The sequence below is a fragment of the Cygnus olor genome, chromosome 1 (genome assembly GCF_009769625.2).
Source record: "Cygnus olor isolate bCygOlo1 chromosome 1, bCygOlo1.pri.v2, whole genome shotgun sequence".
Lineage (NCBI taxonomy): Eukaryota > Metazoa > Chordata > Aves > Anseriformes > Anatidae > Cygnus > Cygnus olor.
Window position 1 is genome coordinate 64,632,794 of NC_049169.1, and position 25,836 is coordinate 64,658,629.

General features: G+C 49.0%; 1 protein-coding gene across 1 annotated transcript in view; it reads right to left on the minus strand.

The window, feature by feature from the left end:
* Positions 1-4,691: 4,691 nt before the first annotated feature.
* Positions 4,692-25,836, minus strand: part of SLC6A12 (solute carrier family 6 member 12) — a 33,576-nt gene continuing 12,431 nt past the window's right edge. Inside the window, exons 4-15 of the mRNA XM_040562109.1 lie at positions 25,277-25,417; positions 23,501-23,588; positions 22,487-22,619; positions 20,121-20,255; positions 18,512-18,615; positions 17,395-17,519; positions 16,864-16,976; positions 15,866-16,003; positions 14,494-14,596; positions 9,256-9,356; positions 8,014-8,184; positions 4,692-5,494 (exon numbers count right to left, since the gene is read on the minus strand). Of these exons, the coding sequence (XP_040418043.1) occupies positions 5,351-5,494; positions 8,014-8,184; positions 9,256-9,356; positions 14,494-14,596; positions 15,866-16,003; positions 16,864-16,976; positions 17,395-17,519; positions 18,512-18,615; positions 20,121-20,255; positions 22,487-22,619; positions 23,501-23,588; positions 25,277-25,417 (1,496 nt within the window). The 3' untranslated portion in view covers positions 4,692-5,350. The remainder of the gene's footprint in view (positions 5,495-8,013; positions 8,185-9,255; positions 9,357-14,493; positions 14,597-15,865; positions 16,004-16,863; positions 16,977-17,394; positions 17,520-18,511; positions 18,616-20,120; positions 20,256-22,486; positions 22,620-23,500; positions 23,589-25,276; positions 25,418-25,836) is intronic.

Below are 25,836 nucleotides of genomic sequence, written 5' to 3' on the forward strand. Positions count from 1 at the left end.
CCTTTGTTTCTTCACTACTTTTTTTTCCAGTTTTACATTTGTCTTGGGGAGTTCTCCTAAAGCATGTTATTAGCAGTCCTGAAACCATATAACTTCTTATACATAAAGCCTTTTTTTTTGATAGTAACAATGTTGCATATAACACAGATCCTAGAATGGCCTGGGTTGAAAATGACCTTAAAGATCATCTAGTTTCAATCCCCCTGCTCTGGGCAGGGTTGCTAACCACTAGAGCAGGCTGCCCAGAGCCACATCCAGCCTGGCCTTGAATGCTTCCAGGGATGGGGCATCCACAAACTCTCTGGGCAACCTGTTCCTCTGAGCTCTTGCACTCTCAGAAGGGTGTCCTTAAAGAGCTGCCAGCTCTGTTCTGTTCCTATGTCCTTAAGGACAGTTTTCCAGGGGATCCCAGCCAGTAATTCTTTGAGCAGCACAAAGTTTGCTCTCCTGAAGTTCAGGGTCCTGACTCTGCTTTTTGCCAGACCCATATTCCTCAAGATCACAAACTCCACCAGGACATGGTCGCTACAGCCCATGCGGCCTCCAATCTTACCCTCTCTAATGCTCTCTTCCACATTGGTGAGCACCAGGTCTAGTAAGGCTTCACCTCGGGTTGGTCCGTCTATTACCTGGTCCAGGAAGTTATCCTCAACAGACTCCAGGAATCTCCATGCAGATATACGGGTGGTTGAAATCCCCCATCAGGACAAGAGCTTGTGAGTGTGACAGTTCTTGCAGCTGAAGCAAGAAGACCTCATCAACAGACTCCCCCAATCAGGTGGCCCTGTAGCAGACCCCAACCACTAGATGTCCTTTACCAGATCAATCCTTGATTTTCACCCACAAGCTCTCAAGCTGGTCATGGCTGTTTCTCAGGCACAGCTCTTCACAATCCATCCACTTCCTAACATAGAGGGCAACACCTCCTCCCCTCCTTCCTCACCTATCCCTTCTGAACAGTTTGTAGCCATCAACAGCCAAGCTCCAGTCATGGGAATCATCCCACCAGGTTTCCGTGATGGCAACTACATCATAGTTTCCTACTAGCATGGTGGCCTCCAGCTCCTCCTGTTTGTTACCCATACTGCGTGCATTAGTGTAAATGTACCTCAGCTGGGCCACCTTTTGGGAGGGAGAAGCCCTAATACCCTCTTGACCATACTCAGGTGTCTCCATAGTAACCAACCTCTCACCAACCCTTGTGTCCTTCCTGATAAATGTTATGTCATCCTCATCCTTCACCAAGACAAAAGACTGCAAGGTCTTGCTAGCACACTCCTCACCCGCAAGAACTGGCATGTTACTTCAGGCTCCTTTATAGTGTTCCTGGTTGCACCCCCACCCCCCTCCATACCTAGTTTAAAGCTCTATCAATGAACCCTGCCAACTCCCATCCTAAAACCCTTTCCTGCCAGTGGAAAGACCCATTCCTGTCTGTTGTCAGCAGGCTTGGTCTCATGTAAATCGACTCAAGGTCAAAAAAAAAAACAAAACCCTGCCGGTTACACCAGGCTCGGAGACAATTATTAACCCGCTGGCTCATCATGTCCAGTCCCTCATTATTTCCTGTAACTGGAGGGATAGAGGAGAACATGACTTGTGCTCCCGAACCCTTGACCAGTCTCCCCAAGGCTCTGAAGTCCTTCTTCATAGTCCTTAGAGGAGTTCTTCCTATTTCATCACGGCCTACCTGAAACAACGAAAGAGGACAATAGTCTGAGGGCCGTACTAGCGAAGGAAGTTTCTTTTGAGCTGTATTTTGCAGCTTCTGTGATAATAGTTAGTCCAGTTTAGAACTGACAGAATTCCAGTCTGGAATGGGTTATACTTCCAAGTGTGTTATGTAACTGTATCCAATCTGAATAAACTCTTCCTTTTCAGGTGAGCAGTTGTATACTGCACGGTTTCAGGTCTGAACTGGTGCAGTGGGTTTACGTGGAAAGGTTCTGGTAGCAGGGGGCCCCACTGCTGTCCAGAGCCGAGCCAATAAGTGATGTTGTTTTGCGCCTCTGCGAGAGCATATTTAAGATGGGGGAAAAAAAACAAACGCTGCGCCACACAGCAGCTGGGAGAGTGAGAGGAGTGAGGAACAGCCTTGCAGGTGCCAAGGTCAGTGAAGAAGGAGGGGGAGAGGTGCTCCAGGCACCAGAGCAGAAGTCCCCTGCGGCCTGTGGTGAGGACCATGGTGAAGCAGGCTGTCCCCCTGCAGCCCATGGAGTACCACGGTGGAGCAGGATTCCACGCTGCAGCCCGTGGAGGAGACCACGGTGGAGCAGGTGGACCTGCACTGACAGACGCTGCAGCCTGTGGAAGACCCCTGCCGGAGCAGATTCTGGGCCAGACCTGTAGCCCGTGGAGAGGAGAGCACGCAGGAGCAGGTGACCTGGCAGGAGCTGCTGCCTGTGGGGGACCCCGGTTGGAGCAGTTTGCTCCTGAGGGATGGACCCTGTGGTACGGACCCATATCTGGAGCAGTTCTTGAATAGCTGCTGCCTGTGGGCAGCCCACGCCGGATCAGTTTGGCAAGGACTGCATCCCGTGGGAGGGACCCCACAGCACAGGGGATGAGAGTGATCGAGAAGGAGCGGCGGCGAAGCAGCGCTATAGACTGACCATAGCCCCCATTCCTCTGTTCCCCTGCACCGCTCGGGGGGAGGAGGTGAAAGAGGGCGGATGGGGGGGAAGGTGCTTTTGATTTCTTTCCTTTGTTTCTCACTTCTCTAGCTTGTTAGTAATAAGCAATAAATCTTACTATCTCCCTATGCTGAGTCTGTTTTGCCCGTCACGATAATTACTGTGCGATCTCCTCGTCCTTATCTCAACCCTTGAGCCCTTTTCATTGTATTTTCTCCCCATTCCTCTTTGAGGAGAGGGAGTGAGAGAGCAGTTGTGGTGGAGCTCAGCTGCCCACCTGAGTAAAACCACCACAGTGATTAGTTTCTATCTAGGATTATTGCAGTATTATCAGGCTACCTCAGGAAAAGTGAACACATCTCCACCACCTGGCAGCAAGACACTGTCTTCCACCTTAAAGGCATGGCAACAGGAGCCAAAGGGTTGAACGTCCTACCAAGGGTCATACAAGAGGCCCGTGTTAATACCTAAGACTGAATCTGGGTGGCAAGACCCAGTCCTGCTACTTAAATTTATGTTGCTTAAAGAAGAGAAGGCTGATATCTTCCTCAAGACCAATACTGACATGGTGGTTACCACCAAAACCAGACCCCCGTGAACAGCCCTCCTGTTGGGTGGTGGATGGAGGGCAAGCACCCTCAAGACCCATGGGGCTGGTGGCTTTGCCAGATGATCAGGCTGGGCCCCCATGGCACCACCACGTGCCTTGGGCTTGCAATGGTGGCGACCTCCAGCTTTTGCTCCAGCTGCAGGTAGGGACCTGCTGCAGGGTGGCTCACCCCACCAAATTGTGAGCAGCACTGCTGGAAGGGAGGAGGAAAACATCAAAACGCTTACCATGGGGCATGGCTGCAAGCCTGTGGATTTTAAGCTCTTCCCAGGACTATTACAGCAATGTGACATTTAGCTCTTAAAAAATAAAATAAAGTAAATGGTGCCTTATGTGGTGCTGCAGTCCTTTGTAGTGAACAAGGAAGAGGTTTGCCAGCTATCTCTACCTTCTACAGCAAATCTTCTCCAATCAAATGATAACATCCTAGAGAGGTAAAAAATTTGATACTTGACTTTCAGCGTTCATTTCACCAACGATTTTTAGTTTTTTATAGGAAAGGAAATTAAATGGGAAAAAAATTGCCCTATGCTAATTCACCAGTTAAACTCACAGAAGAGTGCAAAAGATAAGGTTCCCATAGCAATTGGAAAAGGTACTGCGCGGCACAGATGAGGCCTGATTTTCCCACTTACTTTTAGTGCTGGCAGTTTATCTCCACACAGCATGGGGACAAGCAATTACTTGGAAGGTGGAACAAGGGAAAGGAGCCTGTGGCACCCGTGATTCTCTTTAATGGCAATTCTCCTGCAAGGTGCGATATGGCACTATTGCAAGGCAGCCCCACACCACCGTGCGTGCCCTGGATTACAGTAAGGCTCCCAGGGAGATCCTGCTGCTGCCTTTTCCTCTGGTTTTAACCGTGAAATCCTGATAGGCATTCAGGTAGGCTTTGGAACCAAACATTAGGGCCACACATGTCCCAGCATCTACGGGACAGGGCTGCGTGGCACCACACCAAACACTGCATCCCTGTGAAATATCTCCCATTCACAACCATGCGTGCAATGAGACACCCTTAATTCAACACAATCTGCTGTCAATGAACCCATTTATTTATTAATTATCCCTTTATCTTGCCTGAGCTTATGATTGTTGTGCCCAATTTTGCCTGCCTTCTCCCCTGAGTGGTCACCAGCAGAGCCGAGGCAGCACAATCCTTCTCCCACCCTCGCCCCAAAGCTGCTCTGCAGTGCAGAATCAGGCCCATCAACTCCTTCATTAATTCCTCTATAAGATGCCCCAGCAGTGTAGTTAAATTTGTGGGCGTGCAGTCCCTGGGGTCTCATTTCTCTCTGTTGTGCTGCAGCTCATTTTTAACCAAACTGCTCTGGGACTTTGCCTTCGCTCCATGATTTTTCTGGGAGAACCGTCTAAGACTCAGCTGTTTCACTCTCAGGTGCATGTTCACTGGGCCATGTGGGTTTGACTGAGAGCACATCCCCTGGATAGCTATCCCTCACCCCCTTTCCACTGTGTGCTTGCCATGAGATCCATCACCAGTAACTGTGGTTGCATCCACTGCCCTGTCACTCGTCCCTTTCAGCAAGAGACAAAGCTGTAACTGCTCACACTGCAGCCTCCTTTCATCATTGCCTGTGATACATTACTGGTTCCCTCTCCCTCGTATGTAGGTGACCTAGCAATACACTTTCCTTTGTCATCCTCACGCTTATGTACTTCTGAGCCCACTCACTTATTTCCTGTGCTAACGCCCCATCGTTTTTTGCCTTTGCATCCCTAACTTTGCTCCTGCATGCCTTTATTCTCTGCTCTCTCTCACCACTGTGGTTTCCTTTCCTCCTCCCAAAATCACTGCCCTTTTTTTTTCTTTCCTTTTTTTTTTGTTAATATATTGCTTTTTTTACATTTATTTCCCCCTCGGACAGTGTCAGTACTGGAGGACACCTCTGACAAAAGCATGTTGCTCCTTGCCCCGCTTCCGGCAGGGAGAGTTGTCCGTGGGGTGTCCTGAAGCTGGAAGGAGAGATGTCCCCGGTGTCTCAGACGTGAAGGAGAGAAGGGAAGAGCCCAGGAGAGAAAAGAAACCACTTCAGGAAGGAGAGAGCGAATCAATCCGAAGAATGAAGACGACATCCCCAGTGCCTCAGAAGTGCGTTTCTCTCTCTGTGATGCTGAGCACCTCCCGGACTGGAGGGGACTGCTCCTTGCGCTCTGGTTCGGACAGGCCCGCCGTGTGCTTCTTCACCTGCGGCAGGTCCTCCGCCGGGGAAATCAGCTGCACGAGCCGCTGTGGAGGGCAATTCTCTGTTAATTGAGCTGATAAACAAACTGACACCAAACAGTGATCCACAACCACTGCTGGGGGCAAAGGCATCTGGAGAGCTGATGCGCCTGCTCCTCTCCTGCTGCACGTCCGTGGAAGGGAGAGGAAGGAGGGAAGGCATTCTTTAGCTGATTGCAGCAAAAAGTATTCCACTCCTGGGCTCAAACCCTTGCTGTGGACTGACAACCTGACATACAGGGCTCCTCACAGATGTACTTGTTGGCAGAAAGATGCTGGTTATTACCCCACAGACATTTTCTATGGCCACATGAAAAAAAGAAAAAGAAAAAAAAAAAAAAAGAGTAAATCCCAATATTGTTTCCCTATACCAAGTAACCCTGCTTCCCATTGAGTTTGGTGGGGGCAGGGATATCATGTCGCTGCTGAGTACCCACAGCCACAGCTACTTGTCCCTTCATGAGCTGTTCAGGCCACAGTACTCTCCTTCCTTGCAAAGCACATCAAAAGCAGAGCAGGCAACTCATCCATGACCCATTTGATTAATTTCAGTGCTTCTGCTCACTGTGAAGTGCCTGCCAGGATTCAGGATTTCAGTCATTTATTCAGAAGTATTTGCCCCATGATTTATGAAACCAGCCTTGGCCTGGAGCTACTCTATCAGCAGCTCATTGCAAGTTTTCAGTGCTTGGGACTTGAGCTGTCTTAATCAGACATATTAAGAAACAACATTTGTGTTTCTTGATTAGTCAAGTGTAACAAGAGGAATCGGTTTGTTGCAGCAACTGATCATAATTACCAATTAAATGCTTGCTTTCAGTGAAAGGTTTGCAATATTCAGTTAAAAGGCACTGTACCTGGAAGCAGCTGTATCGGGAAATTAATTCAATACATTTGTGGGGTGTGACTGGAAAAATGGAACAGGTATATTTTGAGATAACTTGTTTACAAAACAGGAGCAAATATTCTGGGAGGTGTCACACGGTTGGCTTTGATTCTCCCCTGAATCAGCCCGAGCTTGGCAGCCGATTCCTTCCTGCATGCCTCAAGCACATCCTCAAAAGTTTCTTCGTAATAATATAACTGAGAAGTCCCTAGAAATTACAGCTAATATAATTCAAACCAGGGCAAATAGAAAAACCCTCAGTCTGAAATTGGCCAAATCAATTCCTTGGATGTGCTGTAAAATAAGCATTAGCGCCACTTACAGCAGCATTTCAGCCCAAAGGCTCAAAGCACTTTGCAACAGGTGAGAAATATTACCTATTTAGCAAGCGGGACATTTGGGCAATTACTTCACAGACAGCTCCACATCCTCATACAGAAACTTCTGAGCTGCAGGACACAGACATGGTGTCACCCAGTCCTACTCTTCAGACTGGCCATGGGACAGGAAAGATGCAGTACTGCTACGTGGCCCGGAGCACGGGAGAGGGCTGTAAGAGACCGGACTCCAGATCTGAGCTTGGAGCAAACTGTGCTACAGCAACTTGCCATGAGACTCACCTGCAGTGTCTCTCACTGAGAGGTGTAAATTTCCAAATAGAAATAGATATGGAAGTAGAAGGGTTGAGGTGTCTTTCCTTAAATCTGTGTTCAGTAGTGAAGAGAAATTATAATTCATCTTCCATTAGGCCACTTTATCAAGGGATTGCATGGGCAACTCCTCTTCGTGCCTTTGGCCAAAGGCATATTATTTAGGCAGCTAAAAGGGAACTATTTAATAGCATTGTACTCCTCCTCTACCTCCCTGCCTGTGTGGTTTCTGCCCCTCTTACTGTTTCACTGAAGACTTTCATCACCACTGTCCCCATCTGGGCATTTCTTTGCATCTTCGTCTGAGCCTGAGACAGGCATTAGCCAGCTCTGCCATGACTTTCTAGAGAGTCTTCCTAAGATGAGGCCAAGGGGTCTACAGTGAAAGAAGGCAGGCTTGGCCATGGCATACGGTAGACCTCTACGAATCTGTCCATGTGCAATTTCTTCAGAGAAAATAACACAGCCCTCACACAGCACTAAAAAGGGAGCAGGGTAAGGGCCAAGAAGTAAAGGCAAAACAGATCCTGGTTTTGTACCAGGTGTGCACTAGTGTGAGTCCGTAAAGGAAGAGGAGATGGTGTTATGCCATCTTTACTCACATGGCTAGCAGGACCACCTGAAAAATAAGCCAAACCAATCATCTTGTGGCCTCAGATAGCCCACACTGAGGGGGTCCTCCGTTGGTCAGTGGAGCCAGCATTAGAGATGTTCTGCCTGTGTGTACGCATTGCACAATGTGTGGTGGCACTGTGTCTCATGGAAGACTGGACATTTGATGATGGAAGCTGTGCTGGAAGCTGTGCTGAGAACCTCCAAGCCCCACAAGCTGCTAGCAATAGATGTAGGATATTCTGGGGAAAAGCCACCTTCACGCCCCCTTGCCTTCTCAGAGGAGAAATGTGCTAAGTGCATCTTCCCTGGTGCCCTTCCCATGAGCCGTCATGGGGAAGCAACAGCAATTCACCCAGCGACCACCATCTCAGTACCTGCTTCAGAGGTCCCTTGGTTCTCAGGAGGATGAAGATGGCATAGAGAGGAATGCAGACCATGGAGGAGAGTGCCATCATCCAGCCCAGCACGTAGCCCCAGGTTGGGTACACGTAGGTGTTGTTGTACTTCAAGGGTGTGTACTTGATCAGGGAGAACAGGAAGACAGCCTGAGGAGCAGAGAACACAGACATAGCCAGGGGACAGGGAACAGAGCCAGATGGCAGTCTGGTCACCCTGCAAGTGCCAGCCAGGTGGCAGTGAGTGTGCTGCCTCACATGACCTAGCACAGATATTGCTAGCTGCAGGGCTTGGTGCCTGCTGACTGCACATGGGGTCATCTCACAGCCAGGTCCAGGCTTCACAGTAGTGCAAAGCCTTCAGGCTCCCCGTCTACACCCTATGCAAATCTGGTAGCAGCTCTGAGAGTCCATGACACTAAGACAACAATTTAGTCATATCAAGGTCAGGAATTGTTGTTGTCCCCCTCAGAAGCTCTACAGAAGTACTATGCAGGCCCAGATTTATACCTCTTGGGGGTCTCTAGCCTCAGAGCTCTCAGATTATTTGGGCTGGATCAGGCTTGCTTTGAAGATTCCCCCAATATTCAACTAGTGGAGTCCAAGGACAGGAGACTAGAAATATTTCGTAAACTGTAGCTATAGGTCCTGTCTATGTTCCTACTGAGGCCAAAGAAAACGGCTCAAAAGATCAGGCACGGGAGCAGAATTTGCCTCAGAAAACATGTAAACATCTGTGGAGCAAGACTGGACATAAAATCTAAAGAGTCAAGAACTTGCCTGACTTAGGGTTTTCTTGATTTTAAACACAGTTGTCACAGAAGTTTTCAAAGATATTTAATAACATGGAAAGCAAATGGCCATAAAAACATATTTCTGAGCCATTGGAGGTCACAGGAACACAGGCTGAAGTGAGTATTTCAGAACAGGGTAATACTCACCAGTTTTTTATTCAAAAGCAATTTGACCAAACCTCTTCAAACTTTGAGTGTGCATTTTCTTTTGCCTTTGCAGTAAACAAATGGCTCTTCAGGCTTAGTTAATTTTCCGAGCAAAAGATAAAGCTTTACAAAGGAAACAAGTTGCCACCTCAGCTATGGATAAACTTGTGCTTCTCCATAGTGGTTTGATAAAATTACAGCAGCGCCTTGAAAACAAATCAAACAGAGAATGCAGGGACCCAGAATAATACGAGATGTTGTTGTAATTGAACATACTCACCAAGCACAGGCCCGGGGTGATCACCAGCCAGCATATCTTGATCAAGGGCCATGGCCGGAAACCAATCATGTCCTCAATGTTGTCGTAGAAGCGGTTGGCTCCTTCACCACCGGCCAGCACAGAGACAAAGTCAGAGGTGAGGAGGTGAGATCATTGCTCTTCCCTTCGATCACTACTCACTTCAGATCCCAACCTTCTCTGTCCTCAATATCTCTTCCTGGCAAAACACATAGCTATCCTAGTGAAATAACAGGTGACAAGCTTTGCTGACATTCAGAAAGCCCATCTGTGGCTAAATGCAGATGGAAGTTTTTAACTTCAGCCATAACTTTTTGGAAAGCTTTGAGTTACACTGTGGATGTCTGATCTCTTCTTTCTCTCTTTAGCTTCACTCACTAGATTACATTGTCCATAATAATCTGCACCCAACTGAACTTTATGATGCGCCAAAGAGGGATATACCTCTAAAGATCATCTAAAAGTTCTTCAACTGACAAGAACCTGTCCGTTAACTCTTCCCAACCCAAAGCATAAATTGAAAATGTATGCAATAGTATACAGAGGAAACAAAACAATGCAAATGGACTTCAGCAGACCTTGTAGTAGGCTCTAGGATGTCTTCAAGGGGTAAGAGCCTTATGTTGGCCAAAAAGAGATTCAAAAGAAAGAAGAATCAAAAAAGTCTTCTATAAGATGCCCTAACATCTTCCTAACTACTAGAGGTACTACATGAGACTGCCTCATTAAATAGGGTAATGATATTAGACAAAATACTGGAACTAACCTCTCCAGAGAAAGGGTTACCAATTAAGTACCTCTGGGATGAAATAACATTTATCTTGCATTTTATCACAGTGCTTCGCTGATAAAGAAGTCTTCTGCCTTTAGGGTTGTTCCCCCCATTTTGAACTCATGGCCGTGCCACAGTTCCCACATACAAGTGTGGTGAGACCATGCTTCTTTGCATCTTGACAGCAGAAGGCTGGGCAAAATATGCCTAGTGGACTTACCACACCTGCAAGTGCTTAGGGTTTGGTAGGTTTTATTTTGGGCTTTCTGTCCTAGAATTAAGCCCCAGTATTACGATTCCTTTATGTGAGTTCTACAAAAGCACATTATGTATGCTTTCTCTTCTGTAATTCTTTGTGTAATTTTCTGTATCCCATGACTAATGTTTGCAGGAAAGCTCTCTTAAAACCAGCCTTTTGAAGTACTTAGGATGGGGAGGAACAGGTTCTTCGAATACCTCATGGCTCCCATCTTGAGTTGGCAAGTTAACAAGTAGCCTCGAGCAAAAACAAGCTGTGGCATATCAGGGGACGCGCAGACTCGTGTGGGAGCACAGCCTACATCAGAGAACAGAACCCTAAAACTTCCAAGCGGTAAATCCCATGAGGTGTCAGATAGCATTTCTGAAAATATATTGGGGATGAAAGGGAGATGGTATAAACACGTGTTCTGCCAAAAAGCCAAAATCTTCCACGGGGTGGAAAAGAGAAGAGCATGATAAATGATATGACTTGCAGTTTACAATCTGAGCACAGTGCAGTCTCTTATACCATACAGTGTTTCCACAGAAACACACCGTGATGTCAGAGACACGATGGATAAATTCATTTACGCTGGTGGCTGAAGTCAGCTTCACTGCAGATTTGGATCTAGTGAAAGAGACATAGTGATCCAGGAAACACAAAGGTGTCAGACCAAAAGAAAGACACAACAGACATCCATCCTCAACCAAGGAAATAACACAAGCCTTACACTGTTAGCTGCTGCATGCCTCCACCCGTCCTTATCCCTATTCCCTGTAGTATAGCCATCAGGTCCTGGGTTTCCACGGCCACTGTGGCAGTCAGGAGGTGAAGTGGTGAAAGACAAAGGGCCCTGACAAGAATGGCCTCAGAGAGTATATGAACAGGAGGTTTTATATGTTCTGCATTTCACAAGCACATGAAGAAGTAATCAAGCTTAAGAAGTCATCAGTTCAATTGCTCAGCATTGGCTTTTTGAGCAAACTATAAGCTGGAGGACATGTGCAGTTCCCCTTCCTTCCCAGTGCATGAGCAGAATTAGATAAAGCTCCTGAGGGGAAAGCCTTAAACCTCCTCAGAGAGACTGCTGTTGGATTGAACAAAGATGTTTGCTGTTATCCCCATTATCCCAAGACAAGGGAGTTGCTGTGCAGGCTCAGGGCAGTTGTCTGTGCACACTGGTATCACTTCTCCTGTGCTGACCAATCCTGTGTGCTTTCAAAGATGCTGCAGTCTTTCCTGGCAACTCATTTTATTTTGCTACATAAATTCATTGGAATAAATTTCATATTAACCCAACTGTAGAATTGCTTATATCCTTGTATTTTGTCCTTGTGGAACCCTTCTCATTTTTAAGTAGCTTATAACAACTGCAAGTGATACCCAAACTGAAAGAGACTAAGATTTTTTTTTTCTTCCACACCCAGAAATGGTGTATATATTCTGGGAAATATATCTCAATACAATCTGTTCAAATTTTTAGTTTGGAACACACAAAAAAGTCCTCCCTTTTAAATCTTTTATCCAAAGCTGCATTTATTTGCATTCATGTGTATTGAATTTCATCCACAGGAAGTCAATAGGTGACATCCTTGGCTCCATACCACAAAGCTAAGTTTGTATCTGCTCCCTTGCTGTCCCAAACCTGCAGCGCACACCCCTGCACCAAACCCGTGCAAAATGCCAGCAACAGAGGTGTTGGGGCACTGCAGGGACAACACACCCTTTGGGTACCAGGTGCTTTTAAGGAGCCCTTGCTGTCCGTAAATAAGCACGTAAGGTTGCCTGTAGCAGGTGCACCTGAGAGGATAGAGCACACCCAGCGAGTGCAAGCCTGACGGGCAGGATCCAGCCAGGAGGAGCCTGCTGCTGTTGGTAGCCACACTGCACGTATGTAAGAGAGTCAGGGAAAGATTTATGCCAGCAGGGCACACAGGTACCTGCTGGCCTCAGTTTGCTCTAGCTTTGTAAACAGTCCTGGCGGTTTCAGCCCCGGCTCTCTTGCAGCGATGGAGGCCCTCCCTTTTTCTCCTGCAACAGCTGATCCTAATATGCACACTGTGACTGCCTGGAAAACGTCCTCCTCACGTCACGTTTCCGTGGCATCGTGCTGCAAACCCCAGTGTGCAAAAGGTGTGTTTGCTTGTATGAGGGCTGGGTCTCCCAAAACAGGAGGGACAGAGGTGTGGGGGAGAAATCAAACCACCTCCAGCATCTCCCTGCAGGTGGGATGCCTGAGATCCTTGCAGGGGCAGAGGGCGATACGTGAGGAAAGCCTCGGATCTGAGCAAGAGCATCTGCCTGGCAGCAGAGGGAAGCTGCCAAGCGGTGGGTGGCTGGCGTATGTGCTGGGAGAGGGGAAACTCAGAGCGCGTATTTGTGTTAGCAAAAATGCTGTAATTCTTCACAGTGTAAGCAAGAGGCTCGGTCCTGCCAAGTCTGAGGCTGGGAAAAAAGCAGTAGCTGGCACTAGGCACATCTTTTCCACGAAGATGGCCCACCTCAGCCCGCTGAGTATGTTTCAGCCCAGAACCAGGCCTGTGTAATGGCTACTTTCCATGAGGAGCAGGGCAGCAGGATGCACAAACTGTAAGTTTAATGTAACTCAGTGTGCTGATAGTGGAGCCCTGTCGTGCATGGACAGGAATGTCTACTTCTCCCTGGAAATCCCATGGGGGATGTGTAGAAGTTGACTCTAAATTTAAACCTGGCCGGGATCTGGCACTGCAAGCTCTCAGGTGAGCTTCCCCTGTAGGACATCTCACTGGAATAAATCTCTCCTACAGACCTGCCTTTCTTGCATCCCTGGGAGGTCAAGCACAAGCGGCTGGACCTGCTCGCATTTCAGTTAAAGGGGAGCCCATCCAGACAAGAAATTGGCTATTGCTGTACATAAAGTGTTTGGAGAACCAAGAACCCCTTCATCAGCTACTGAGCTATGGCCTCTGCAACCTCCGTAAAACTCCAAGTGGCGAAGAGGGCAAAGAGGGACTGACTGTTCACTGTCTCTTCTAAAGTAAGACCTAGGTGGCACCAAATAAAATTAGCAGGTGGCAGGTTCAAAACAAGCAAAAGTTAGTGACTCCTCGTGCAACAACACACCAAGCCATAGAGCTCCTTGCTATGGGGTTTTGTGGGTGATAAATGCTTGTCTGACCCAACTAGAAAAAATCACAGAAGTGAAATAAATAGAAAGATTTTACTTCTGGCTCTAGAAATCCCTGAGACAGTAGCTGGTAGAAGCTGGAAGAATATTTCCAGAAAGAATCATTTCCAACACACCCTACTACTATACTCTTTCCTAAGCACACACTTCTGGCCGTCAGAAGAGATACAGTATGATGCTTGTGCCTGCAGAATTTTCCTTAGGTTAGGACAGACACACTGCCTGGTGGGGGTTTGGGGGATGTTGCAACATGGTCTAATCTGGCACCTACTATCACTTTGCACGATCCTTCCAGGTGCTGAGCTCCTGTAGCTCCATGAAGCGAAGAAGAGGAAGCAGCTGTTCCACATCATACACGACTACATCCTTCGGTTGGAAACTACCAGCCTCAACACGTGCTTCAGGGAGGTGAACTGCAGCCTGTGTGCTGAGGCACTGCTCAGCAGGGCAGAGATCTCCTTTAGGATAACATGGGATGCTCTTCTCACTGCACACTCTGACGAGCAGTTGGTTTCCTTCTGATAGTTCATGGAGCTCAGCCTAATCCTGCTCCTGCATGGTCTAGTTACAGTACTCCCTGAGAGCCAAGTCCCACACACTTCTATGAATGCCATCACAGCCCGTGCAAACAAGAAACATATATCATCGCAGATGCGACGCATAGCAAGTCTGCACACCAGCACTTTGTGTGAAATGAACTGGCAGGACTAGACCAAAGGCACAGGACAGGGAGACTGAGACAGAGACTGGAGAGCAGCAGTCACTCCTCTGCAAGTGATTTTCTAACTCAAAGGAGAGCTGGGAAGAGAAGAAAAGATACACAAGATGAGGAAGCTTCAGAGATGGAAAATTCCTACTCTAAATGTGAAGCAGTTAAAAAATGTTGTAAGGAAACACACTGGAAACCAGAAATGAAAGAGGGTCATTGCAGCATTTCTTAGCCCCCTAAGGGAGTGGATGGATCTTTTCCATCCACCTCCACTTCTTCACTCCCAGTCCTTCCTTGAGATGGAGCAACACAGGCTTTTGTCTTCCACTTACCGTACACCCATCCTACACAGATGACTTCAAAAATGGCCACAAAGAGCAGGCACGTGCCACTGGCAGCATAGTAATCAAAGAGCTGGAAGATATACATCCCACCCTGCGAAAAAGGGAGAGTAGAGGGAGTCGTGTCAGGTTTCTGTGCCCACAGGAGTGGGAACCATTTTGTTGTTTTTGTTTCATTTTGGTTTGGTTTGTTCGTTTGCTTGTTTTGTTTTGTTTGTTTATTAACCACATAGCAAGTGACCAGCATCGTTTCAAAATACTATGTGGCAGTGCAAATCTCTGCACCTAAGATATTGGGATCTGGAGGATTAGGATATTCAGATATTTTATCTGTATCTATCTTTATGCATTGCTCATGGTCCAAGCAGCATGATGACAGAAGCACACCCCTCCCCTGCTGCCCCTACCTATGGGCTGAGCCTTCTCAGTTGCCGTCGGCTACCTCTGAGGCAGCTCGGTGGACTCCTCCCTCGTATTTTCATGTGTTTTCTCAAAGAGAAAGCCGCTCTGTTAGAAGTCGAGCGGATGCTTTCCAACAGTGCTGAAGGACTCCAGACACCGTCAGAGCAGTAGAAGAGTTAACCCTTCATCCCACCAGATGTGGGGTGATGTCCTGCAGTGATGGGCGTAGGCACTTTGGTGAGAGGGGGCACACAAAAACCATGGGATCCCTGAACCCAGCTTCACAGTCAAAGCTCTCTTGATCACAGTGGGAGCTGCCTTCAGCAAATCCTGAGCCAGGATCCTGCTGGAGGATCACTCAGCAGTGGCTAAGAGGCTTAGCAGGAATTAGCTGTCACCACACAGCAGGTGGGGACAGCGCGGAGGAGGGCTGAGCCCCATGCCCACGCGTGTGGTATGCACGCACAGCACAGCACCACACTTTGTGGACAAGCACCACGTGCATAGCATCAACACTGCATCAAGACGACTCTGCTGCCTCTGGTCCAGGGATGACAGGCTCTCCCCTGGCCCAGGGAAGAGGGTGATGCATCCATTACCCCATCCTTCCCTCCTGCTGCCCTGTTCCTTGTGGAAAGTAGCCAGCAAATGCTTGCTGATCAGCCTCTACATGTGAACAGCTCAGCTCATTTTAGCAAGCTGATATTTACACAGGGCTGTGCGTCAGGCAGCCTCGTGGGGATGCAGGACTGTTGCTGTGACAGGCTCGGTTCTGTGGCTTTATATCAGTGTAGGAGCATCACACAGCCACAGCACTCGCTGGGAGAGACACCAGCTAATGCATTAGAAATTAAGAATAAATAACAGCATCAAAGACAAGCCTGCTGCCTCTAAGTGCTCCTCCAAAGCAGTCTAGCATGGTTTATGGTGCTTGGTTGTAGCCCAGCTCCACCTTTCTTACCTCAGTGACCAGCAGTAGGCCCAGCAGGTAGCAAATGACCGCGATGGCTAGGATCAGCAGCTCCCGACGCCCCTTCTTCCGAAACACGGTCGGGAACATGTCAATAAGAGCTGTCACCATGCTTTCCACACAGACGAACTGCAGGAGAAGGCAGGTCAGAAAGTCTCTCCTTCCCCAAGCACATGCAGATGCAGTCCTTAAGCAGGGTGAGGAAGCATCTGAGATGGCACCAGGGAGGACTGGGGCAGAAGGGAGCTCCCCTTGCCACTGTGAAGCTCAAGAGAGCCAGGTGACTGTGGGGCCACAGCTCAGCCCTGGCATCAAACCCACCCATCACACAGCAGGGCTGGTGGCAGTGGCAGCATCCCTTGGTCCTGTGACACATGTCACCCATGGGGTGGAACATCAGCCGCTGCCAACATGGCTTGGCCAGCATGAAGCAGAGCCATAAGTGAGGTGATGCAGAAGGGGACCTTGACCCAGGGGACAAATGAGAAATGGAGGTGTGAGACCTCTTCCTCCATGTTCAAGGGTTGAGGTGCTGCGAAGTGGAGCCTGAGCAGAGTACTCTGCCTGGCAGCCATGCTGGGACACCCCCCTGACCCCTCAAATCAGCACAGAAAGACTGCACATGGCTCCACCAAGTTTTCCTCCTGCACTACCAGGGGTACAGGAAGGTAAGAGATGGGACCAGTGCTGAGGAGAGCACACAGGGGATTGCTCTGGTGAGATGCAGCCAGTGGAAAACAGCACCACTCCCCTTTGCAGCTGGGTAAATAGCTGGGACAACCTCTCCTTTGAGGAGAAGGATGCCACCACATGTACCCACTGGCCATGGCTCTGAGCACCCACAGCGTGGAAGTGCTGTGAACAGTGTGGGGAATGTACCTGAGATATTAGCAAAGCACATACACCTCATCCTTTTCCTTGGGTGTCAGGAGCGCTCAGAGTGGTGACAGGTACCTGGGAGTTAGAGAAGGAGGGGCTGTTTGCTGTACCTGGCTGTCCAGTCCCAAGAAGATCAACATGAGGAAGAAGAGGCAGGACCAGAGCTGAGACACAGGCATCATTGTTACTGCTGTGGGGTATGCTATGAAAGCCAGCCCAGGACCTGTCAACAGACAGCAGCATGACCATGAGCTCCCCCATGCCACCACCTGCCACGAGCACAGAACGTGAGTTACCATCCTGCTTCACAGTTCGTCTTCCTACATCCCCCTGCCCACATGTACCACCCAGCAGCCATGTCATGGGCATGAGATGCCAAATGCTGGCCTGGCAGAGTAGTGGCCAGAAGCACGGTGGCTTTCAGGAAACAGGGCAATGGTTTGGTCACCCCAGCAGGGAGAGGTGGTGACACTAGGGAGTGTGGGACAGCTCCATCTGGAAGCCACATCCAGGAGCACCAGTCCTGCAGACCTCACGGCAGACACTCACAGCAATAAAGGATGTAGGTAACATCCTGGATTTCACTTCAAGAAAGCCCCCCCTACCCTCCTCAGGTTCTGAAGTCTCCTGGCAAAACCCACCTGATTCAGCCACTTCTGCAATGGGCACACCCTGCTCTCGAGCCATGAAGCCCAGCACAGAGAAAATGGCAAAGCCAGCCACGAAGCTGGTGGCACTGTTCAGGAAGCAGAGCATGAAGCAGTCCCTGTGGGAGGAGACCAGAGAGAGCATCGTTCCCCTCTGCACAGCAGGTCCACCCGGGGTCACTTCTGTACTCAGCTTCCCCGGACAGACAGCATGGACCGAGAAATGTCAGCTCCCCCCAAAGCCAGCCTCAGCTGCAATGGGGCAATGCAGGCGCCCAGCACATTTGGGCTGGAGAGCCACACAGAGCTAAGATGACTGTGCAAGGCGCCTAAGATACTAGAGGAAGGTGTCAGCGCACCGCTCCATTGGTGACAGATACATTTTGAGGAGCTGTGGGGAAGTAATAATTGCCTGCCCAGCAGCCACAGCAGCACCTATTTGGGAAGGGATGAAGAGGAGAGGTGATTGATGTCTCAGAGTACCGTTAAATTTTCCATCCATGCCGGAGCAATACTTGAAGGAATAGCAAAGCTCCAGCTCCTTGGGGCTCTGGGGATGTGTCAGAAATGGTCCTGATGGCTTCACTGAGCTTCATGTCAGGCCATGGAGAAAACAATCCAAGGGCAAGGAGGAGGCCAGACAGACTTGATTAATCTCCTTGATAGGATCAAAATGCCACCGGTAGTACATTACCCTGCTGTTAGTAAAGCACTGGGGAACAGGGGGCCCAACAACCGTCATCTTTATACCATCTCCTCTGCCTAGCAAGTGACAGCAGAGCTGGCCACGCAACTTTCCGTTCGCTCACCCTGTCAAAATAGCCCGTGGTGTCTCCAAGGTGGCTGGACACATTTTCCATTTCCATTCCTCCTCCTCCAATCCCTCCTATTTCCAACCTGACTCATGCAAGAGAGCACTTCTAAAACAATTTTCTGGAGTTTGTGTGTTCCCATAGCCCCTCTCCATCCCTATGCTGTGTTGCCTGCAGCTTCCAAACTCTGAGCACCTCCTCATGCAAAGGAGCACGACCCAAGGTCTCCCCTGTGGACGGAGCCTTCCTAAGGGGCAGCAAATTTCCAGAAGGCTGCCAGGAGCCCAGGCTCCTCTTACCTGTAGCAGTTGTTGGTATATTTGTTGTAGCTGCCCAGAGCTGTGAGGCACCCCTGGCAAATGGCATAGGAGAAGAGGATCTGAGTGCCTGCATCCATCCAGACCTGGAAGAGAAAAGGGCAGTGGTCTCCAGACCTGGCAACAAAATAAGCAAGTGGCTGTGCCCTGTCTGGTAACAACCCCTCCATCAGGGCAGAACAAACAGTTTTTGGGTGCCATAGACCCAGGTTCTCCTTTGCCCTGGCATTGCATGGGAAGAGCTGAGTGGGCTCATTCACCTCTGCTCCAGCCCTCTCCCCTGTGGAGGGTCCCTTGCTGTCCTGGTGCATTGCAGGGTGAACCTGGCCCTGCCTGAGCTGCAAGGTAACAGGCAGGAAGGAAAACAGCCCACCTCTTTGTTTGTCTGTGCGCTCCCCCTTGCTCTCTTTTCCCTCTAAGCAGCCTCCAGCTGCAAACAGGCAGGCAGCTGCAATTTGGCAGCCTTCAGAAAATCCCAGCCTGGGCACTTGCACTTAAATCCTCATGAATCTCTAGCAGATACACACATACATGGGAGCCCTGTAGGCATGGGCACATGCACACATCCTGTTTTACACCCAAACTTCACACTCCGCCTAAAATCAGCAGCAGCATCCCTCCGCCCTGCTGCACTGCCTTGCAGCAGCCTAGAAAGACCATGTCAGCTTTGGTTAGCTTTTAAAAGATAGGGAGGTTTTCACTGAATAAGCTCTGGTCATGAATAAAACACATTCAGCCCATATCGCCCCGCTGTTATTTATTTTGATATTAAAATGCCATTTATGTTCAGCTGGCTCTCGCGCTCAGCGCACTGCAGATTTTGTATTGACAACACATAATTGCATCTGAAAGCCATTTGGGGGAAGACAGTGTGTTTGGCAGCTGGTTTGGGAGCAGTTGGGGCTTCGGCCATCTGGGAAGATGCGGGAGGTAAGCTGAGGCTGTGGGCTAAGCATATTGCTTGGCAGCCTCCATGAGAAAATTTGGTGGTGGAATAATTAGCAGCGGCAGCGTTTAAGTGCTCTTCTCGAGGGCGGGGGGGCCACATTGACACCTCCCTGGGATGGCACAGGCAGCCTGTGGGGCACTGCTGAGCCCATTGGGAATGGAAAGCAGCCTGCTGAGGCAGAGAGAATACACCAGGGGCTCCTGAGAAGGGGGTCCTGCAGCCCCCAAGGTGCTGCCCGCCCGGGACAGGGGAAGCGAACCCACTGCCCAGCTCCAGCGTGTACTGTCAGCATGCAGTTGGTCTCAGGAGCGCCCTGTCCTAGCCAAACAATGCTCTAAAAGGACCAGAAGAAATGAAAAGTGGTAAATTGTTTTCACCCCACCTTTCCCTAATTATTTGTGTTTAAGAACCAGCAGGACCATCTGCTCCGCGCTGAATATTTCATGCACGGTGCTGCTTTCGCTGAGCCCATGAGTGGAAACAACCTACTATATGCCCGCGTGCTGTGCGCACGAGCAGAAAGGCTGTGCTGCACGGGGAACGGACCCCTCTCGGCTCCTTACGGAGGTTTGAAGGTCCCCTGTCAGGGAAGATAGCCAGATCCTCACGCAGCAGCAGCCCCAAGGGCCTGCGCCCACCCACCTGCGGGTCTGCCAGCCTGGAGATGTCCGGCTTCAGGTAGAAGATGATCCCCTCAGCGGCGCCCGGCAGCGTGACTCCCCGCACCAGCAGGATGATGAGCATCACGTACGGGAAGGTGGCGGTGAAGTACACGACCTGTGGACGTGGGGAAACCACAGGGGAGAGGGTCAGCGGGGACGGGGGGCAGGCATCAGCTCCTCTCATCTGCAGCCCCCACCCTACAAACCAGCCTTGGCTCTGCCGTCGGCCATAGCTGCTTCTGCTAAAGTAGTCGTGGGGAAGGGAAGGGATTAATCAAGGTTAGATCTCAGCAGTGGCTTAGTTAATCTGCATTTTGTTCCTCACCCAAGGCTGTGCCACTGGTTGCTCTTGCTATTTTCTCTTTCCAGCCATCATCATTTCCCTGCTCTCAAGCTGTTCTCTTCATCTTTCTAGAGCTGCAAAAGAAACCTAGGTCTCTTCCTGTCACGGAGTTTTAATGAGGAGTTATTAAAATGATCCCATTCCCAGCAAGGGCTTTACAAATTAAATAGCAAATTTTGGTGCCCAGTTTGAGACACCTCATTTCCAGAGGATGCTCATGTGGTTCCCTCATCTCTTCTGAGCTCACAAGTAAAAAATAGGGGCATCAAGAACCTCAAAGCCTTATGAGGAGACATGGACCATTGTTCATGTAAAGCTCTCTTTTCACGTCTTCTTGCGTGTGATGTAAACAAATATTAAATTAGAATTAATCATCTCTAATCCATTGACTAGCTTGACATTTTTGTTTGTTTGTTTGCAAAATATCCACGAGCAAGCTGCAACTTCCTAACATGTATTCATTACTAAAATTCATCCAAGTAATACGCAGTCTTGTTTACTCTATGGATTCATAGTGAGGGGTCGAAAACGAAGTTGTTGCTGCTTAATGATAATTGGTCAAATAAGTCACAGTACGTGCCACTTTTACTGTTCCCTTACTGAAGTAGAATATGAGCACTTTTGGCACAAATATGAAAATCTACCTTCAGAAATCACTTCTGCGGGACATATATACACATCAGCTGGACGCATAAGGAAAGGAAACATGGAAAAAGTACAAAGGTGGGCAAAATGCATAAAAGGAAAAGGCTTGTAATGAAAATGAGCCTTCATGCAGTTGAACGAAATTATTTTCCAGAGGTCACCATTGCTTCTTTAGGCTTAGACTCCTTAAATCACAGAAGCACAAACACAAGGGTCTGGAAGGGTAATCAGATCAGTGCAGCCTGTCAGTCAAGCACAGCATCCTGTTTACTCTGCAACCGGTGAACAAAATTATGCACATACTCAGAGCTTCTGGTACCTCCCTACTGCCTATCCTGCTACGTTGTCAGTGAGGAAAAAGAAGAAAGGAGCTGAATTTTTTGACAGTGCCCCCTGCAAATCTCAATATGACTACCTGCAGAGGAGACAACTGGCCTGTCTGGCCTGTGGCATGTCTCAGGACAGAAGAACCCCCCCCTGTGTTACTGCATCATGTCCGTAACATCTGGCTAGTAAAAAGTAGGTCCTGTATCCCAAAACTTGTGATGGGAAAATCCCCTGTAGTCCCAGGAAAAGCATTACAGCTACTGTCTGCACTCACTGTTTCCTTTCTCATCTCATCGCATCTCCAGGATGGAAGGAGGTCCTGAACAAGTTGAGGCCATAGCAGCATCCCTAACACCCACCCCAAGGCACCCCACGCTCATCCACCCCAGAGGGACAACCAGTTCACCTGACCTATGAGATCAACATCAGCAGGGAGCGCTGGCTCCAGCCTCACCAGCAATATGCACAAAGTGACCTGCTGAGCCAAACCCCACAGAGCCAGGCAGAATAAACGGAGAGCACAAAGACATCCCTCCCACCCCAAGTATTTTGCAGGATAAAGAAGCAGGAGAGGTTCACGATCTATTCACTGAGATGGTTACAGGCAGAAGCTTGTCTATTTTGCTTAAGTGTTTAATTATTGCCAGGGACAGGAAGATTAACACTGAAGAAGATCTAGTCAAAAATGAGGGACAACACACTGGTGAGTGGATTGTTCCCATGGGCACTTGTGGAGTGTCCATTGGTCACTGTGGGTATCTGGAAGGGCCAAGGTGACCTCAGGTTCCCATCAGTTCCAACCTGATCAGTTCCAACCACTGTTCTTCCCTCCCTGCTTGACCCACTCTTTTTTTCTTCCTCTTACAGGTCAATTACAACCAATATAAATTAGCGTGGCCCCATCAGATTTTAGGTTTGACCTTGGTGCTGTCACCTGCCTCTACTTCATGAAAAGGGAAAAGAGATTGGGAAAGAAACGTAAGATGGGTACAAGGAGGCTTATGGACCAGGAGGACAGTCTCTGTTCCTACTTTGCCTGTGGACTTGACCCCTTTCCAGATGCAGAAGTAGCAGATGATCCACGCCAGCAGGAGACACAGAGCCAGCTCCCAGCGCACAGTGCCCAGTTTGTGAATACCATCCGTGAGCCCCAGGACTCGCTTCCTGCCGGTGTCCGGGGACAGGGAGAGAAACATTAACACCCCAGATCCCATTAATCCATACAGACCTCTGCCACATTACCCCCACCAAGAGACTTAAACTGTCCACAACACCTCACCTTCTCTGTGCCCTGTGCTGGCTGCAAAGGACTAAGGGCACTCACCCCTCTTAGAGGCACTGTAAGAGCCATAGATTTAAAAATCCCTGTTGAGGCTGAGCCTCTGGCACCCCCTCCCTTATGAGACCTTCTTCCATTCAGTGAGAAGCAGCAGCATGGTTCCTGTGGCCATTTCAGCCTCTCTGGGATGCAGCAAGGAGCCCCTCTGGGACACTGTCTGGCCTGATGCACGACACCTCTTTCAGAGGTGTTTTATTGCATTCAGAGGTGTTTTATGGCTTCCAGGCCCATAGTCAAACCTCCCTGAGCAGCTTGATGGACCTCTTCTCTTTGGCACCAAACAAGACATGGTCAGAAGTGAAATGGCAGTTCTGTCCCTTTGTGTTTCACTGTTCAGTCTGCTCTGGCCTCTCGTGCTTGCCTGCCAAGGACAGCCTGCAGCACCCAACACAAGCACACCCTTAAAGCAAGTCCTCATCCTCTTTTGGGGTTTCTTTTTCACCTGGGCACCTCAACACCAGAATGCGTGCATGTATGCTGCTCAGTGCAAGCAGCCTCTGGGGTGCATCTAATCCTCGTGCCCCGGTGATCTGTGATGATCTCCATGGCAGCTCCACGCATTGTGCTCCCCAGGTCTGACACATCCCTGGGTCTGACACATGGCATCTCACTTGGCCTTACGGGAACCCCCCCACCCTGGGGTATTCCTGCAGCTTCAGCCTTTGGATGAGAGTGGAGCCTGAATCGAGGGAAAGTGATCACATACTCCCAAAACTCAACCACTGGGGAGGTGGCGTTCGCAGGCATGGTCCTGTTGTCCAAGCTGGATTTATTCAGAAAGTCCACACAGAGATCTACCAAAAGAAAAGGAAGCCAATGAGCCAGAGAAATTCTCCAAGGCTCCTCCGTGAGGGATGCTCCTTCCCCTCTGTACCCTAACCCTCATGCTGACTGCACACAGACTCATCACTCCATGCTATTGAACATCTCATTAAACCCTTGTATCTCATTAAGCATCTCATAAAGGACTGGCTCTCCCCAGCTGCAAGTTCCAGTCCAGGAGTAGCCAGAGAGAGGAAGGAGAGAGGGAAAGGGGAGAGCAATTCCTAGCCAAAGGGAAAACAGATGGCTGCAAAATGTAGATTATTGTGGGATAGCCGCTATAAGTAGCCAAGATACAAAATCCCATTCTCCTCCCGAGCTACACATCACCTGCTATGCACACATACAGATATATGTTCACACACACACCACAGCTGCCTTCATGTCCCGCTAGCCCACCCCCAACCCTGTCATTTAGTGTAAAACTGCTAAAAACAGAGGACATGCCATGCATCCAAGAAATGCACCTCATCATGCATTTGGCAAGCAAAAGATAATCCACAGGAAAACAGAAGAAGCCCAGCTCTGGCTGGGAAGCTTCTGCACGTGAAGCGAACATCTGTGGTTTCCTCACAAACAAAGCCATGCTGGGAGAGCTGAAGGAATCAGATCCACTATTTACAAGGCTGCTTACCTCTGCTGGGATGTAGGGCAGAGGAAGCTGTGAGTAAATGGCCCATAGGGCGGGGAAGTTTAACACACCACAGAAATGAATCATCACAGCCCAGAGAAAAAGGGAGGGAACTAAACTGCTGCCAAAGCCCTTTCCAGCTTGGCTTTGCACTGAAAACAAAACAACCTGTTCAACTTGGTAAAAAAAAAAAAGGCCTGTCAGGGCATCTGATCCATGAAGGTTGACTCACATCTACCCCATCTTCACAGCTCGAGTGCCTTGAACAAAACCAAAGCCACGTCTTCACTGGTGGTCACAGTTTTGTGAACTGTGGACATGAGAAAATGAGACCCCTGGCCAACACAATGAGGTTAGGCCAGAAGAAGAGTGCCTTAAGAGTTTTGTTTTCCTGGTTCCTGCACTGAGAGACTTGTACTGGCAAATCCTCCATGAGGGCCTGGACTGATTCAGCCAAAAGCTGAGCGTGCAAAGGAAAACAGTTTAGTACATGACAGCAGCTGCTCCAGTAGCTCTGAAGTAGCAGGGTAGCATAAGGGAATTGTGAGATAAATTGTTGTGCCAAAGCTAATGAAATGCTCTTGGGTTACGAGGAGGACACTAGATTGGCTTAAAAACTCTCCTGACTCACCTCTCTCGCTTTCAAGAAAATGTGGATTTTTCAGTGAAAGCTCAATGACCAAAATATCTCCATGCAGAAACAGTTTTGTCCCCTACTGCTAACCACAGGGCCAGACCTCTCACTCCTCCTGGCACCTGCCCATGGTGAATGACGACGGCTGCCTTCACAGGAGTCCCTGGCCACAGAGCACCTCAAGAGACCTCTGGACACCTCTCTGTGACACCCATATTACAACTACAAAACTATGCCAGGAACCAAGACATTCATCTGCAGTTAAAATGTTTTTTAGACAAATAAAAAACATTTTCTATAAAATCCAGATAATTTGGGGGAATTGGGAAGGAGAGTCAGCTTGAAAGGCAAGTTTCCACCTGCTCCCACCAGAAGCCACCCAGAGGAAAGTGTACCTGAGTTCCAGGGGTTATTGCAGCTGGCCCATGGCAGCACTGCGGTGAAGGAGCTGAACAGGTAGAAGAGTGCCCAGGACAGGATGATGATATAGTAGATGTTCAGATAGGACTCAATGACTTGTGCGGAATATCCAAGTCCTGTGAAGGAAAGCAAAGGCTTTTGAGAAAGATGCCAACCAGCTACGTGTTAATCTTAGCCCCAGAAAAGACTTAGTCCGTGCTGTGGTAAGAAGGGTGCAACACCAACCAGATGGGTCACTAGAGAATAGGATGAGACCTACCTCTGGGAAAGGGAAAGGATTTTATCACTGTGCATGAAGGCAGGAAACGTTGTTGGTATCTCTAAGACAGCTCTATGGTGGAACAGAGAGAGAAAACCTTTCACTGTCAAGAAAATATTTTTCTGACACTAATGTGTCACTGCGTTACACTGCCTCTCCTGCAAGAAAATCAGCTGTAGCCTTGAAAGAGAGGAAATGCAGGTGAGTTTCTTCCTTCTGGAAAGACTCTGGGAAAAAGGGTTCTCACTGCTGATGTACGCCATGAGGTACTAAGTG